At 42.8% G+C, this 14,857-nt stretch overlaps 1 protein-coding gene across 3 annotated transcripts in view; it reads right to left on the bottom strand.

The window, feature by feature from the left end:
• Positions 1 to 2,172: 2,172 nt before the first annotated feature.
• LOC123362168 (interferon-induced GTP-binding protein Mx1-like) overlaps positions 2,173 to 14,857 on the bottom strand; it is a 36,129-nt gene continuing 23,444 nt past the window's right edge. For all 3 annotated transcript variants that reach the window (XM_045002523.1, XM_045002521.1, XM_045002522.1), the window contains 7 exons: positions 13,930 to 14,008; positions 12,835 to 12,957; positions 10,663 to 10,804; positions 8,620 to 8,778; positions 8,132 to 8,208; positions 6,874 to 7,131; positions 2,173 to 3,657 (listed from right to left, as the gene is read on the bottom strand). In XM_045002523.1, the coding sequence (XP_044858458.1) occupies positions 3,427 to 3,657; positions 6,874 to 7,131; positions 8,132 to 8,208; positions 8,620 to 8,778; positions 10,663 to 10,804; positions 12,835 to 12,957; positions 13,930 to 14,008 (1,069 nt within the window). In that variant the 3' untranslated portion in view covers positions 2,173 to 3,426. The remainder of the gene's footprint in view (positions 3,658 to 6,873; positions 7,132 to 8,131; positions 8,209 to 8,619; positions 8,779 to 10,662; positions 10,805 to 12,834; positions 12,958 to 13,929; positions 14,009 to 14,857) is intronic.

Below are 14,857 nucleotides of genomic sequence, written 5' to 3'. Positions count from 1 at the left end.
GGATGCGAGCAGCCCTGAGTGTGCAGAAGCGAGTGGCCATAGCCCTCTGGAAACTTGCAACGCCAGACAGCTACCGGTCAGTAGCGAACCACTTTGGCGTGGGCAAATCTACCGTGGGGGTTGCTGTGATGCAAGTAGCCCATGCAATCGTTGACCTACTGCTCTCAAAGGTAGTGACCCTGGGAAACGTCCAGGTCGTCATAGATGGCTTCGCCGCGATGGGATTCCCAAACTGCGGTGGGGCTATAGATGGTACTCTCATCCCTATCCTGGGACCGGCCCACCAGGCCAGCCAGTATATTAACCGAAAGGGCTACTTTTCAATGGTGCTGCAAGCACTGGTGGACCATAGGGGACGTTTTACCAACATCTACGTCGGGTGGCCGGGCAAGGTTCATGACGCGCGTGTTTTCAGGAACTCTTGTCTGTTTAGACACCTGCAGGAAAGTAGTTTCTTCCCGGACCACAAAATAAGTGTTGGGGATGTGGAGATGCCTACAGTGATCCTCGGGGACCCAGCCTACCCGCTAATGCCCTGGCTCATGAAGCCCTATACAGGCGCCCTGGACAGTGACAAGGAGCTCTTCAACTACCGGCTGAGCAAGTGCAGAATGGTGGTGGAGTGTGCTTTCGGACGTCTCAAGGGGAGATGGAGGAGCTTACTGACTCGCTCGGATCTCAGCGAAACCAATATCCCCATTGTTATTGCAGCTTGCTGTGTGCTCCACAATCTCTGTGAGAGCAAGGGGGAGACCTTTATGGCGGGATGGGAGGTTGAGGCAAATCGCCTGGCTGCTGATTACGCTCAGCCAGACACCCGTGCGATTAGAAGAGCCCAGCGGGAAGCGCTGTGCATCCGGGAGGCTTTGAAAGCTAGGTTCCTCAGAGCAGGGTAACCTATGACTGTCCAGTCTCTTTACAGAGAAGCTGAACCTGCCCCTGTTTCAGTTACTATTGACTTTTTTCAGCGGTTACATACCCCGTTCACCAGGTTTCCCCCCTTCCAACAGACGTTTAAAAATAAAGCACCTCTCCCCAGGAACCTCCTCCATCGGCTGTTCGAGTACCTGTACGAGAGCTTCGTGGAAGTGTCCCAGGAGGATTTCTATTCGATCGCTATATGTATTGACCTTCTTTTCATATAGTTTTGATTCCTGATTTTAAAAAAATAAATGTTTACATGTTTATAGCACTTACCGACTGATCCTTCCCCTGATTCAGAGTCCGGGTTAACGGCCGGGGAGGGTTGATAGGGGATCTCTGTGAGGGTGATGAAGAGATCCTGGCTGTCGGGGAAATCAGTATTGTAAGCGCTGTCGCCTGCCTCGTCCTCCACAAACCCTTCCTCATCTTCCCCATCCGCGAACATCGCCGAGAAACTGCCCCTCGACACTATCCCATCCTCAGAGTCCACGGTCACTGGTGGGGCAGTGGTGGCAGACCCACCGAGAATGGCATGCAGTGCCTCGTAGAAGCGGCATGTCTGGGGCTGGGCTCCGGAGCGTCCGTTTGCCGCTTTGATTTTTTGGTAGCCTTGTCTCAGGTCCTTGATTTTCACGCGGCACTGCGTTGCATCCCGGCTGTATCCTCTGAGTGCCATGGCTTTGGAGATCTTCTTGTAGGTCTTTGCATTCCGTTTTTTGGAGCGCAGCTCCGAAAGCACAGACTCATCGCCCCACACAGCGATCAGATCCAAGACTTCCCGGTCAGTCTATGCTGGGGCCCTCTTTATACTCTGAGATTGCATGGACCCCTCTGCTGGAGAGCTCTGCATCGCTGCCGGTGCTGCTGAGCTCGCCCCGATGTCCAACCAGGAACTGAGATTCAAAATGGCCAGACAGGAAAAGGAATTCAAATTTTCCCGGAGCTTTTCCTGTATGGCTGATCAGAACATCTGAGCTCGGACTGCTGTCCAGAGCGTCAACACAGTGGTGCACTGTGGGATAGCTCCCAGAGCTACTAAGGTCGATTTCCGTCCACACATAGGCTAACTCGACATAGCCATGTCGAATTTAGCGCTACTCCCCTCGTCGGGGTGGAGTACCGAATTCGAACTAAAGAGCCCTCTAGGTCGAACTAATTAGCTTCCTGGTGTGGACGGGTGCACGGTTAAATCGAATTAACGCTGCTAAATTCGACATAAACTCCTAGTGTAGACCAGGCCTTAGTGGCAAGGAAGCTCATCTTAAAGGCAGTAAGGGCTGAGGGGAAGTATCTATTTTGCTACTTGGATGGATAGAAGGTTGGATTTGAGTCAGTACTGGACCTATCTTTAGTTGTAACAGGCACATGCTGTGTTCCAATGATACTTGAAATAAAAGTATTCACCAAGTTCACTACTGAATGCATACGAAGGATAACTTGAAGTTTAATCAAAGAAAACTTGTGTGTGTCCAAAAGTGTTACTTTCAGGGCTTTTTTTCTTTTAAGACCATAAGCTCACGTTACTGTTGACGGAATAGCAGCAGCGTAATGTAGCTCTTTTTATAAATAGAGACTTCAGTTTCTGGAGCTGAGTGGGGCCAAGAAAACTTCCACACTAAAGAAAGCTCAGTCTATGCCCATTTGCCCCTCAGCTCTTCCATCGTGTCTAACAAACACAGGTCAACATGAGCTATGTATGCTTCTCTACCACCCCTTTGGGTAGGCCATTCAACCGTCTGATGGGATCAACCTCAGTCACTTTACAAGAACAATATAAGAAGTTTTAATAGAATTTCATAGAAGCATAATTACAGTACACACTCACAGAAACAACTTGGTCTCAACTCATGATTTGTTGAGCTACATTAAGATTAGGTTCTTTGCCAGTGATTGGGCTAGGACATCAGATGACATACAGAGGATCTCAGTCCAGGATCTAACAACTTTATATCCTCACACTACACTTGCAAAGTGATATTTACCTTTGTTTCTTTTAATATGTACCATACTACCAAAATGTCAAAATAGACTAACTAGTTTCCATGGCTGAAATAAAGCACAAAAAAAAGGTAAGAAGGAAAGCACACATTTAAAATATACTTGCAGTGAGAGACTGAATCAAAAGTGTAAAATAGATTAATTCATTTGCCTACTGTAGGATGCATGTTCTGTAGCGGAGAGCTTGTGTCCTCGCTTGTTAAAATGAACACATTCAGAATGTTTTGCAGTAGCAACATAATTACGGGGAAGCATAAGAAGGTCTTAATGCTATACATTAAACTAAAACAAAATAAAATGGTTCACAGGTGAACATGAGAGAGACACATAACTGATGAGGTTAAAGCAATTATGTGATTTAGCTAATCTCTGACTTGGCCTTAAAAACTTAATTAACTACTGTAGACAGATGCACAATTTCTAAAGGGTTATACAAAGCTCTGATTATAGATCTGTCCAGTACCAAGAACTGACATTTGAAACAGACTGTTTAAAGCGGAGAGGCTACAGCACAGATTTTATTAAGCGAAGGCGAGCTTGTGTGAGACGATGAATTCGTCCACTCAGAAAATGCCTTTGATCAGCAGCATCTTTCCGTTCCTGAAGAAAGAAGCTCAATTTTTCTTTTTCTTGTAAAAGTTGCAGCATTGAATTCTGTAATTTATCTCCAAAGTCCTGAAGGATGTAGAACTGCATGATCAGAGGAATTTGGCTGGAGAGACGTTTACCTGCACTCTGAAAACAGAAGATGGTTATAAAACATTACTATCAAAGAGAGGACATGGGAAGAGCTCTCTAGTGAAAGTCAGTAAGAAGCTACAACATTCTGTGTCAAGTGATTGTTGCAGCATCTTCATGAATTAGTCTGTAAATGGTTCAGACAGCTGAGATGCAACTTTTCCTCTTTAATCCCATTTGAAAACATGAATGAGACGCACTGCTAATTTCAACCATAAGTATTCTCAGGGGCATAACCACAAGGCAGACCAGTCATTGCTGACTACCTGTATAACCTAATTAATGCTGACATTTGTCAGCAGAGGACCATCCAGTAAACAACAGTTAAAGTAACTCCTCACTCAAGGTTGTCCCGGTTAACGTTGTTATGTTGCTGATCAATTAGAGAACATGCTCGTTTAAAGTTGCGCAGTGCTCCCTTATAATATTATTTGGCAGCAGCCTGCTTCATCCACTGCTTGCAGAAAGAGCAGCACATTGGAGCTTGGTAGGGGCTTGGAGTCAGTGTGGACCATTAGCCCTGTGCAGAGTGGGGAAAGAGGGGTGGTAATGTCAGGGTGTCCTCCTACCCCCCCCCATCTCCACAGAGCGGGGTGGGGACATGACAAGACTCAGGATGGAGAGAGCTTGCTGGCAGCAGCTGCTGTCTCAGCTTGCTGATCTATTTAAAAAGGCAATGTACTTAGAGTGTGAGGCTGTATTAACAATGTGTTAACCCTTGAGGGCTCAGACGATTGCTAGTTCATCATTTAGCAGTAAGGCATTCCCTGAGAAATATCCCACCCTCTGACACCACCACCTCAACCAAGCTTCACAATCATCATTGCTGTTTATAATATTAAATTGTTTAAAGTTTGTTTTTGTGTGTGTGCGTGTGTATATATTTCTGGAACCTAACCCCCCCCCCCATTTACATTAATTTGTATGGGGACATTAGATTTGCTTAACATTATTTTGCTTAGAGTTGCATTTTTCAGGAACATAACTACACCATTAAGCAAGGAGTTACTGTACTGTTGTAAAGAAAACTCCTTCCACAGAAGCCATAGCGTGTGGCTGACCTGCTTCCACAAACTGCTGGGGGTAGTAATGAAATGGCTTATAGTACATTAAGTAATTATTGTAGGACAAAACCTATCACAAACGTCACATCTTAGGATTCTAGCTTGAACCCCTTTAACGTTATCAACCTGTCTGGGTTGTGCCCATTTGACTGCTTGTGCCAAAGTCAACTCCCAGTATTCAGAACTTATTTGTACTAGTCCTGTGAAGTACAGGGCTGCCTTAGTGCTATGCCCTAGCCTTAAAGGATGTCATTGTGGGGATTTGATCACTTATTTAGAACCATGAAAGCTCATTGCATTTTCCTGAGCTAGTTCCCTCTTAATCTAACTAACAAATCAGAGTGCAACAGAAGCAGCAATTTATTATTCACACAAGCTATTCAAGATGATTGACTAGCAGAAGGAACTTAAATGAAGGACACTTTTGTGAGAAATCTCAGTCTATTGCCCAACATTTCTCCTTTCACATCATTAAGCTGAGGGTAAAATTTTTCAAGAATACTTAGATGCTTAAATCCCATTAGCAGAAGTGACAAACCTAGGAGCCTAATTCTCATGGAAAATTGATGGTATTTAACTGCATAGTGTCTCTTGAAAATGTAGCTTAGTTAGGGTTGCCAACTTTTTACTCACACAAAACCGAATATCTTTGCCCCGCCCCTGCCCCTCCTCCAAAGCCCCACCCCCACTCACTCCATCCCCCTCCCTGTGTCACTCGCTCTCCTCACCCTCACTCGTTCATTTTCACCGGGCTGACTCGGGGTTGGGATGAAGGAGAGGGGGAGGGGGCTCTGGGCTGAGGCAGTGGGTTGGGATGTGGAAGTGAGTGAGGGAGGGGGCTCTGGGTTGCAGCAGGGGGTTGGAGTGGGGGATGAGGCCTCCAGCTGGAGGTGTGGGCCTCTAGGTTGGGCCTGGGGATGCAGGGCTTGGGGTGCCAGGAGGGTACTCTGGGCTGGGATCGAGAGGTTAAGAGGGTGGGAGGAGGATCAGAGCTGGGGCAGAGGGCAGGGGGCATGGGGTGTGGGGGGGTAGGCTCCGGGCAGTGCTTACCTCAAAAGCTCCAGGAAGCAGCAGCATGTGCCCGTCTGGCTCCTACGCCAAAGCGTGGCCAGGCGGCTCTGCTCCATCTGCAGGCGCCGTCCCCACTGGCTGCGGTTCTCAGCCAATGGGAGCTGCGGAGCTAGCACTTGGGATGGAGGCAGCGCACAGAGTCCCCTGGCTGCCCCTAGGCCTAGGTGCCGGAGCGGGGGACGTGCTGCTGTCTTCCAGGAGGCACGTGGAGCCAAGTCAGGCAGGGAGTCTGCCTTAGCCCCACTGCACTGCCGATCGGCCTTTTAGCGGCGCAGTCAGCACCTCCCAACCCTATACTGAGTGTCTAATGGCTGTTTGCTGCAGATTCACTGCGCTAGTGTTATTTAACCTATTGCCAAGTGAAGCACTTTAAGTATGTGAGAGATGATGTAAAAGCAAGTTCGCTTTTGCCTTTTCACCCTACCTCATAACATCTATGGCTAAAATAACCACTTCTACTTACAGGAGCGACATGTAGTTTCCATTTTGTTCTCAGAGAGAGAACAGAGGCCTGATGGTTCAATAGCTGCCTCTAGTATTATGAATGCACTGATTTGTATCTACACATGCATCCATTTTGTGCCACTGCACTTGAATTTTGCCGGTAGTGCAACACTACAGACCAGACTATAACTCACCTAAAGATCAGGCCCTTAATCTCTGAGTTGATGTAGGGCTAAAATCAGAGGTGGCATACATTTTGTCATTAAGTTGATGAAAGTTGGTGTAATTTGAAAACTGAGGTAGACTTATAGCAGGAAAAGCAATCAAAAGGCAGACGCTACACACTCAGCCTGTAACTATCCCTACATAATGATTCTGTACATTGATACTGTACATGCCTTTCACATCACTTCCGAATTTGCCCATAGACATTTTACATCGGCTGTTCAAAATTCCAGTTAATGCAAAGAGATGTTATCCATGGACAGCGGGGAGGGGGGAATTATATGCCTTATAAATGGTACCAGAGTTTTCTTAAATTAAAAACTCCTATTGACTGCAAAGGGAACGGGATTAGTACATGCTGAAGGATTTGGAATGGAATAAAAACTGTGGTAGGAATCCATAAACTCACACTGAAGTATGCTGCCAGGTGATAACCCATTTCCATAACGGCAGAGTGGTTCTGGGTTGGAACAGTGCCAAAATTGAAACTCAAGGCAGCCGGGTTCAGACCATTGGCTGCTTCCTTTGGTGTTTCTTCCCTGATAACTTTTAAGTCTTGGCTGTAAACATTGTCCTGGCAGTATACAAGCTGCTCCATTTTAAACTGGACTCGGATCATTGTTTCAGCTTCCTCTGCTTGTTTGTCTCTAATGTCTTCAATTTTGTCCTGTGAAGGTAGGTGGGGGGGGGGGGGAGAAAACTATCAAAATCTAGTAAGCAACCGGTGTACAGGTGAGTACAGGACCAGCCCCATGTGACAGGTGACATGGTGTCACAGCTTCTCACGAGCACACGGTAAGAGCCAGATTCTGGTTCTGTGTCAGCGGGCAGGAGAGGCCGCATTGCTCTGTGTCTCCATTACACTTGTGGACAGGAACAGCCAAAAGCCTGCCGCTTGAGTTCTCTGAGTACGAACAACAGAGGAGTGTTTGTGCTGCCAACTATGTGAGAAACCCCTCGAGGGATGAGTTTGCAGGGCAGGGGTAATATTGATGGGATCTTTCAATATATTCTGATACAGCATGTAGCGACTGCCGATGCTGTATTCAGCCTCAACATATTCATAAAGGTGATATGTCTGCAGGAATCTCCACAAGTTGCTTAAAGGTACAACAATCAAATAACTGACTGATAAGGAGTAACATGTAGTTCTATATACAATTCATTATGTCATTCAGTATTGCTGGTCTTATACCTGGTTACATAAAATCATAGCAGTGTCAGACTGGAAGGGATCTCGAGAGGTCATCTAGTCCAGTCCCCTGCACTCAAGCCAGGACTACATAATAACGAGCCCATTCCTGAGAGTTGTTTGTGTAACCTGTTCTAAAAACCTCAGATGACTGAGATTCCACAACTTCCCTCAACAATTTTTTTCCAGAGCTTACCTTGACAGTTAGGAAGTTTTTGCTAATGTCCAATCTAACCCCACCTTGCTGCAATTTAAGCCCATTGCTTCTTGTCCTATCCTCAGAGAAAAGGAGAACAATTTTTCATCTTTGCCCTTATAACAACCTTTTCTGTACTTTAAAACTTATGATGTCCTCCCTCAGTCTTCTCATCTCCAAACTAAACAAACTCAATTTTAATCAGTCTTTCCTCATAGGTCACGTTTTCCAGATCTTCAATAATTTTTGATGTTTTCTGGACAGCATGTGGTGTCTCACCTTAGCAGCTCTGTTAAGATTGTGAAAATCCTCAAAATGATCTTTGGCAACTTCTGTAAAAGATTTTCGGACAAGTTCTGAGGGGAGAAAAGAGATAAAATAAAGGTAGCAGTGTAAATGTGATTACTGAGCTACTGGTAGTACAAAATTTGTGAAAACTGGTCATTTACCATATCTATTCATGGAGCTATGCCTCATCAATGCAATTTTTAATTCCTCCTTGTCATATCTACGATGATCTTTCATTTTCCTATCGTGGTTGATTTCTAACTTTTTCAGAAATAATGCCCATTTAGGAATTTGTACGTTCAAAGTCTGAAGGTCAGGGATTGAGGTCTAGAGATCTGTCTCATGCCATGAAACTGGTTTGATTCAGATTCATTTTCCCCTGCCTGAAGCAGCCAAGATACAGCTCTTGCCATGTTAACCAAAATCTAGATAAACCAATATTTCCGAAGCTTAGGATAAGCTTAGTAAATGAAACTCACCAATTACTTTCTTCAGTATCTCAATAGCTGGTTCTTCTAGTGCCATGATTTGCTGTCTTACAATGGTCTCAAATGCCTTGTAACTGACAAACCCTGGGAGCTCTCTTCCCCGATATTGTTTTTCAAATCTCCACACTTCATGTTGTATAGTTTTTCTAACTATAACATTAAAACAACAGCACTATTTAAATACACCAAATCCGATGAATTTCTAAAAGAAAATTATGGATTTCAAAGAAGTTCAGTTCTTTTTTCTGAAGACACTTGACTGGAAGAACTAGTACACAGATGATCATTTAAGCAAGTTGATTTCCATAGAACTGAGCCAAAATATGCCATTACTACTTTTAAGAATGAGCTGTTTCATTCACTGAGATGAACATATAAACTAATGGAAACAGGAACAAGGACCAGTATTCTGATCCAGTACAGCAACTCCTATCAGTCTGATATGTTTTCTGCAACTGAAAAACTGCACAATAATAAGTTTATTCTAGACCTTCTAGTACACTCAGACAACACCATCACTAAAACATTGTCAACACTGGAGAAATTTGCCATCCTAAATAATATTTGTTCTCCTTTTTGATACATGTGTACTTTGCCTCCACATGTACAAGTGCTTTAAAAAGTGTCCAATCTTGATTGATCATGTGTGGATTTAGAAATTATAGCATAATCATGCCTGACTGGAGGCAGGAGGTGCACAGGTAATGCTGCATTCAATTATTAAGGACCATTCCTCCTAGAAGTTCCAAGAGATACCAGAAACTTTTTATGGGCTTGACACAAAGTACACTGCAAATTTTTTTTTCAGTGTTTAATGATAAGTAGACTCGAGTTTGAGGCAAAACTTCAGAAGGAAGGTGTATAGGGGTTTGTAAAATTAATCAGTCAACCAGAAAAACATCTTCTAATGGAATTTACAATAGAAAGCCCAAAAACTTGAATAATTTAGTAAAAAGTCTTGTCTATTCCATTTATCTGCTATTTTAAATATTTATTCCAGCTCTCTAATGATCTGCAACTAGAACAGTTAGATGAACTTACCTTGCAATGACTTCAGTTTATATAAATAATAATAACTGCCTCATACACTGTGCTTTTCATGGGTCGATCTCAAGGAAGGCAGAAGTATCATCATCTCCATTTTACATGCAATGAAGGTGCACCTCCCATTCACACACATAAGCGCTTCAACTGATTCCAAAGGGAATAAGTAACATCATTAAGAAGCTAGTTTTTCCTGGCTTTCTCCTCTTCTATTTTTCCTGTGGTTTTGTTCACCAGCTATCTCCTCTTTCCACCTGTTTTCCTACTTTTTTCACTCACCTAATACCTGTAGATTAACTGGCTCTGGGTATGTGGTGGGATAGGACAGATTAGACAATAGAAAACACCTTTGTCTGAATGTAGTTGCCCCTCAGTGACATGTACCCTACATACATTTTGTAACTATTCATTTAAAATTACACTTAACAATGTTTATGTCGACATTCACGGACAGCTAAAAACATATAGCAATAGGTGCTGCTCGACAGAAATAATGCTTCATGTCTACCAAAAGGAAGAATTAATGGGTATTCTGAGCGATTTAGAAATGTTTTGAGCTGATGTTAAAGTCAAATTTCAGTGAGACAGTCTTCTCCTTTTAGATCTGGATTCAGTAAGCAATTAGCAGACTGGGTTATCTGTGAAACATGGGTGTTCTTTAGGTGGTTATTTTATTACTCACAACTTGCTAGACTTTAAACCATAGACTTTTAAAAATCTTTTTAACATAAGTTAGTCAAAGAATCAAGGGCATATTGTCAGCTGGTGAAATTGTCCTTGCATCATTGACTTCAATGGAAATGGAGGGAATCCATCGATTTCAATGGAGCTATGTGAGTTCACACCAGTTGGGGATCGTGGTAGATAAATTCTCATCACTTCAAGTTTTCAATTTCATTAACACGATCTATTAGCTGTCTTACAACTTCAGTCAAAAGAAGTGAAGTTGAGTATTTCATAGCAGCTTCACAGGCAAGCCCCTGTACTTACCAGTCAATGCGCTGTCATCAAGTATCTTCCCCCATTTTTGAAACTCTGTGCGGATTTTTGTAAACAGTCTAATTTCATTTTCAAACAACTTTTCTTCTCCTGCCACTGAACCCACAATGTCTTGATTAAACAGTTTGATTTTCTGTAATGAGATTTTAAAAAAACACTCTGAATTCTGTAAAGGCAGCATAGCTAAGCAAGAGTGAACTTGATTCCATTTTCCTTGTGGATCAAGGCAATCTTTTATTAAATTCCAATCAGTTAGATTTATGCAAAGCCAATCAAGATTGGCGGAGTTACACAGCTATCAATGCTGAGGGCCTATTTGTTTCCTGCAGAACTTCTATTACTGGGAGGACATTCAAAAAGAACAGTATCCAGACTGACTTGCAGATCCCAGGTTGAGATTGCAGGCCTGGCAGTTAGAAAAAACAACCACCATCTTATATTTGTAAACTGAGGACGTGTGTTATGGAAATCATTGAGACGTAACCACGGAACGCTATAATGTCATATTAACCAAGTTCTGTCCAGCGTTGAACTGCTCTACAAGTCAATGGGATTTGCGCTGCTAACTAATTTTGGTGCTTTTGAAAATCTCAACCTAAATCTTAATTCACCTCCTTTGTCCCTTTCTCTTTACCCTAAAAATGATCTAACAGCAGCCAAGATTTTCAGAAATGGTGCCTATAACTAGGCTCCTTAATCCAGATTCAGGCACCTGTACAAGTGGCCTGATTTTCGTGGCACTGGGTGGGTGCCCAGCATTTTTGAAAATCAGACCATTTATTTGGGTGCCTATATGTGGCTTGAGGTATCCAATTTTAAACACCTACTTTTGAAAAACTTGTTCTTTTTTTTTTTTTTATAATTTACTGCTCCTGACAGCCTTTGAGTCTGAAGTTGTCTAGTTATCAGCCAGGACAGTAGATGTACGCGCTTCTCCACCAGCATTCTGTCCATGTGCCTCAGTCCTGTTCTGGAGGGGTAGTTCATTCTCAATGTTCATTTAGTCCTTGGTTTCTTTGCTGAGAGAGCTGGCATATCAGATTGTGAGGTTTCTTTTTTCCTCACTGTGGACACTTGTCCACTGAGAACTGCTGAGACCACCAACTCATTTCATACAGACCACTGAGCAGCCATCATAGCAATTAGCAGTAACAATTTTCCACACAGACCAAGAGGGGGCAGATGACAATAGCTAGGCTAGGTAGAAGCTGCCATACATTATCCCCCTTTTCTTAGTTTCATTTTTCACACAGAAAGATGTGGTTTTGTTGGGGGCCAGCTAGATATGTGGATATGAAGATTAAAATCTTTGAGTAAATGTACTAATCTCAGTTTCCCCTATACTGCATTACCCTGAAACTTATATTATTTGACCAAAGCCCTTGGCTTTCTCAGGAGCTCATTGTCTGTATTATTTCTAGTGAATATTATGTTTGACCTGGTTTCCCTGTTCCATTTCGTTTTGCTGCCTGCTTGAACTCAAAGGGTTAAATCAGACTGGAATTGGGGATTGTCCTAGGCAGAAAACAAAACTAGGATTAACAGATCAGACAGCTTCAGGTACACACCTTCATAGCAACGAAGAGAGCAATGGGGCCATTACTGGGAGATGCTACATCCAGATGCCAGTGAAATAAACAGGTTTTATTTTGCTAAAGCTGAGACCTCACAGACAGTATCCAAGGGAGGGAACTTCAAGTGACAGGGGAGGGGTGGCCCTGAGAGTGTCTGTAAAACAGCTGACAGGCTGAGAGGTCTCATTCAGAGGCAGAGGAAGCTTGTTGCAAGCAGTGTAGACTGGTTCTCCCAACTCAGGGATGAAAAAGAAGCTCCAGACCTGCCTGAGCTGTGGACAGAGGGGTTAAGCTTGGGTAAGGGAATAGACATGTACATTATTTTATATCCACTTCTCTAAGTTCTGTGAACCTTTTGGGCAAAATACATCATCAGACTGGATACCATGAGCCAAATGCATCCATGGTTTAAATTCAGGGATGCGCTTAGGGTTGTATGTGTTGTAAGCAGTGAAAGCCCTACAAAGTGTTGATGGCAGAAATGATTTTGTTCCCTTTGAAATTCCTGATTTTGATAAGCTCAGGAAAATTTAGTAATTGTTCAGCTCTCTTTGCTGTGCCACAAAGCCAAATACATATTTATTCTTACATCTATTAGGAAAAACATCTTCTCGCCTTCTGCTTTTGGTGTGCCTTTGCCATATTTGCGAAACTCTTCAGTTGTTTTTTGGAGTTGAAAGTTTATTTGCTCTTCTAAAGCAGGCAAAGATTTCTAGGGGAGAAAAAAGAACAAGACTTGTACAGTTTGGACAATTCCATTCTTTGAAAGAAATAGACCATTTCAGAGTGTGACACAGAGATCTATGAATCTTGCACTGCCCTTAAAAGTCCAGGTATGCTCTGTAGTCTAAACCAACACTGCCTGGCCTGAGAAAAGAATGGGGAAGGTTTAAAGTGTGGTGTTCTTCAGTGATTTTCTTACATGAAAAAGCAGTGTTGCTTTGCTGGGCTAGTACAGCATCCTATTTAGAGAACCAGTGCATCTCAGCAACCTTTTCATTATTATTAAACAGTTGTTTATAAAAAGCACACATAGTATCTAAAATATATCATATTTACTGTATATAAATTATTCAGGCTTCCGAAAGTTGATGATGATACTAGTTCGCTCTAGTTAGCACTATTCATCCATAGATTTCAAAGCGCTTTACAAAGGAAAGCAAGTATCAGAATCCCTACTTTAAAGACAGGAACACTGAATCACAGAGTGATTTGCCCATGTTTAAAGAGTAGGTCAGCAGCAAAGCTGAGAATAGAATATTGGTCAACTGACTATTGCTGAGTAAAAATTTTTGGATGAATAATTTATTCACTCTAAAAAGCAGTTTCAGTCAACCCAAAGCTATCTGAATATGAGCTGATGGTTTCAGCTGGGGAAGAGCTGGACTTTTCTAATTTACTGACAAATTCCAAACATTATTGGAACCAAAATGAATATTTCCCCTGATTATACCCCCGTTTTGGCAGCTGAACTGAAAAATCCATTATCCGCCCAGCTCTACACCTGACTGCCAAGCCAAGGCCCAGTATATCGGATCATGTACTTCCAGATTGCCATCAGGCAGGGTAATTAAAGGCTATTCATAGAAATAATTTCTACAGGCCCAGTCCTCCAAAACTGCAGGATCGGGTCCTATTTTTTGAAAAATGGTTACTCATGTAAAGTGTTACTTTGGTAGCTTACATTAATGTGTTCCACAAGCTCAGCTGTAAGCTTCTCTGCCAAAATGGGGATAGTAGCCTTGTTTTCATCCAGAAGAACTCTGAAACAGAATAAGGAATATGAATAGAGACGACTCACATTTGCCAAACAAGAGAGCAGTGTCTTCCCTAGTTCTGCCACACAAAGCAGGTAAATACACCTCTACACCAATATAACGTGACCCAATATAACAGGAATTCAGCTGTAACGTGGTAAAGCAGCGCTCCGAGGGGGTGGGGCTGCGTGTTCCGGCGGATCAAAGCAAGTTCAATATAATGCAGTTTCACCTATAACTCGGTAAGATTTGTTAGCTCCCAAGGACAGCGTTATATCGGGGTAGAGGTGTACAGTTTCTTCTGATCAAGCAGGGGAATGCTAGTTAAGGTGCAGCCGTAGCCTCACTACATCCTGCCAAATCTGCTTTTGTGCAAGATTAGATCTGAAATGATGAGCAGTTTGCTGAACAGACTGAGAACAGAAAAAGGTTCAGAACTGTAACTTCAGAAAAAGATCATGAGATAAAAATATCCACATTTATTTCTGTATTATAAGAACATATGTACTGCTCTATATGGTAGGGATACTCATTCAGAACCACTTCCGGGTTCAAAAATTCTCTTCATACATGAAATGCAGAAGAGCAATAGTTTGTGGAGGAGGATAGTGTTCTCCTGACACAGACCATATCTTTCCTGCGAGTTTCCCCATTCTTTCCAGTGGATAGAACGATATGCATTAACCCCTGAGCCAACAAAGCACTTTAAAGCCTGTGCTTAACTTGACTCCTTTGGGATTACTTCAGAGTTTAATGGTCACCATGTTTTTAAATGGTTTTCTGAATCAGGGCTTAAATCAAACTTGAATCTGAAAAGAAGTTGAGTTTAAGTTGAGAAGTTATTTGACATGTAAA

Source organism: Mauremys mutica, chromosome 1, assembly GCF_020497125.1.
Source record: "Mauremys mutica isolate MM-2020 ecotype Southern chromosome 1, ASM2049712v1, whole genome shotgun sequence".
Classification (NCBI taxonomy): domain Eukaryota; kingdom Metazoa; phylum Chordata; order Testudines; family Geoemydidae; genus Mauremys; species Mauremys mutica.
This window is presented reverse-complemented; position numbering and strand designations above follow the sequence as displayed.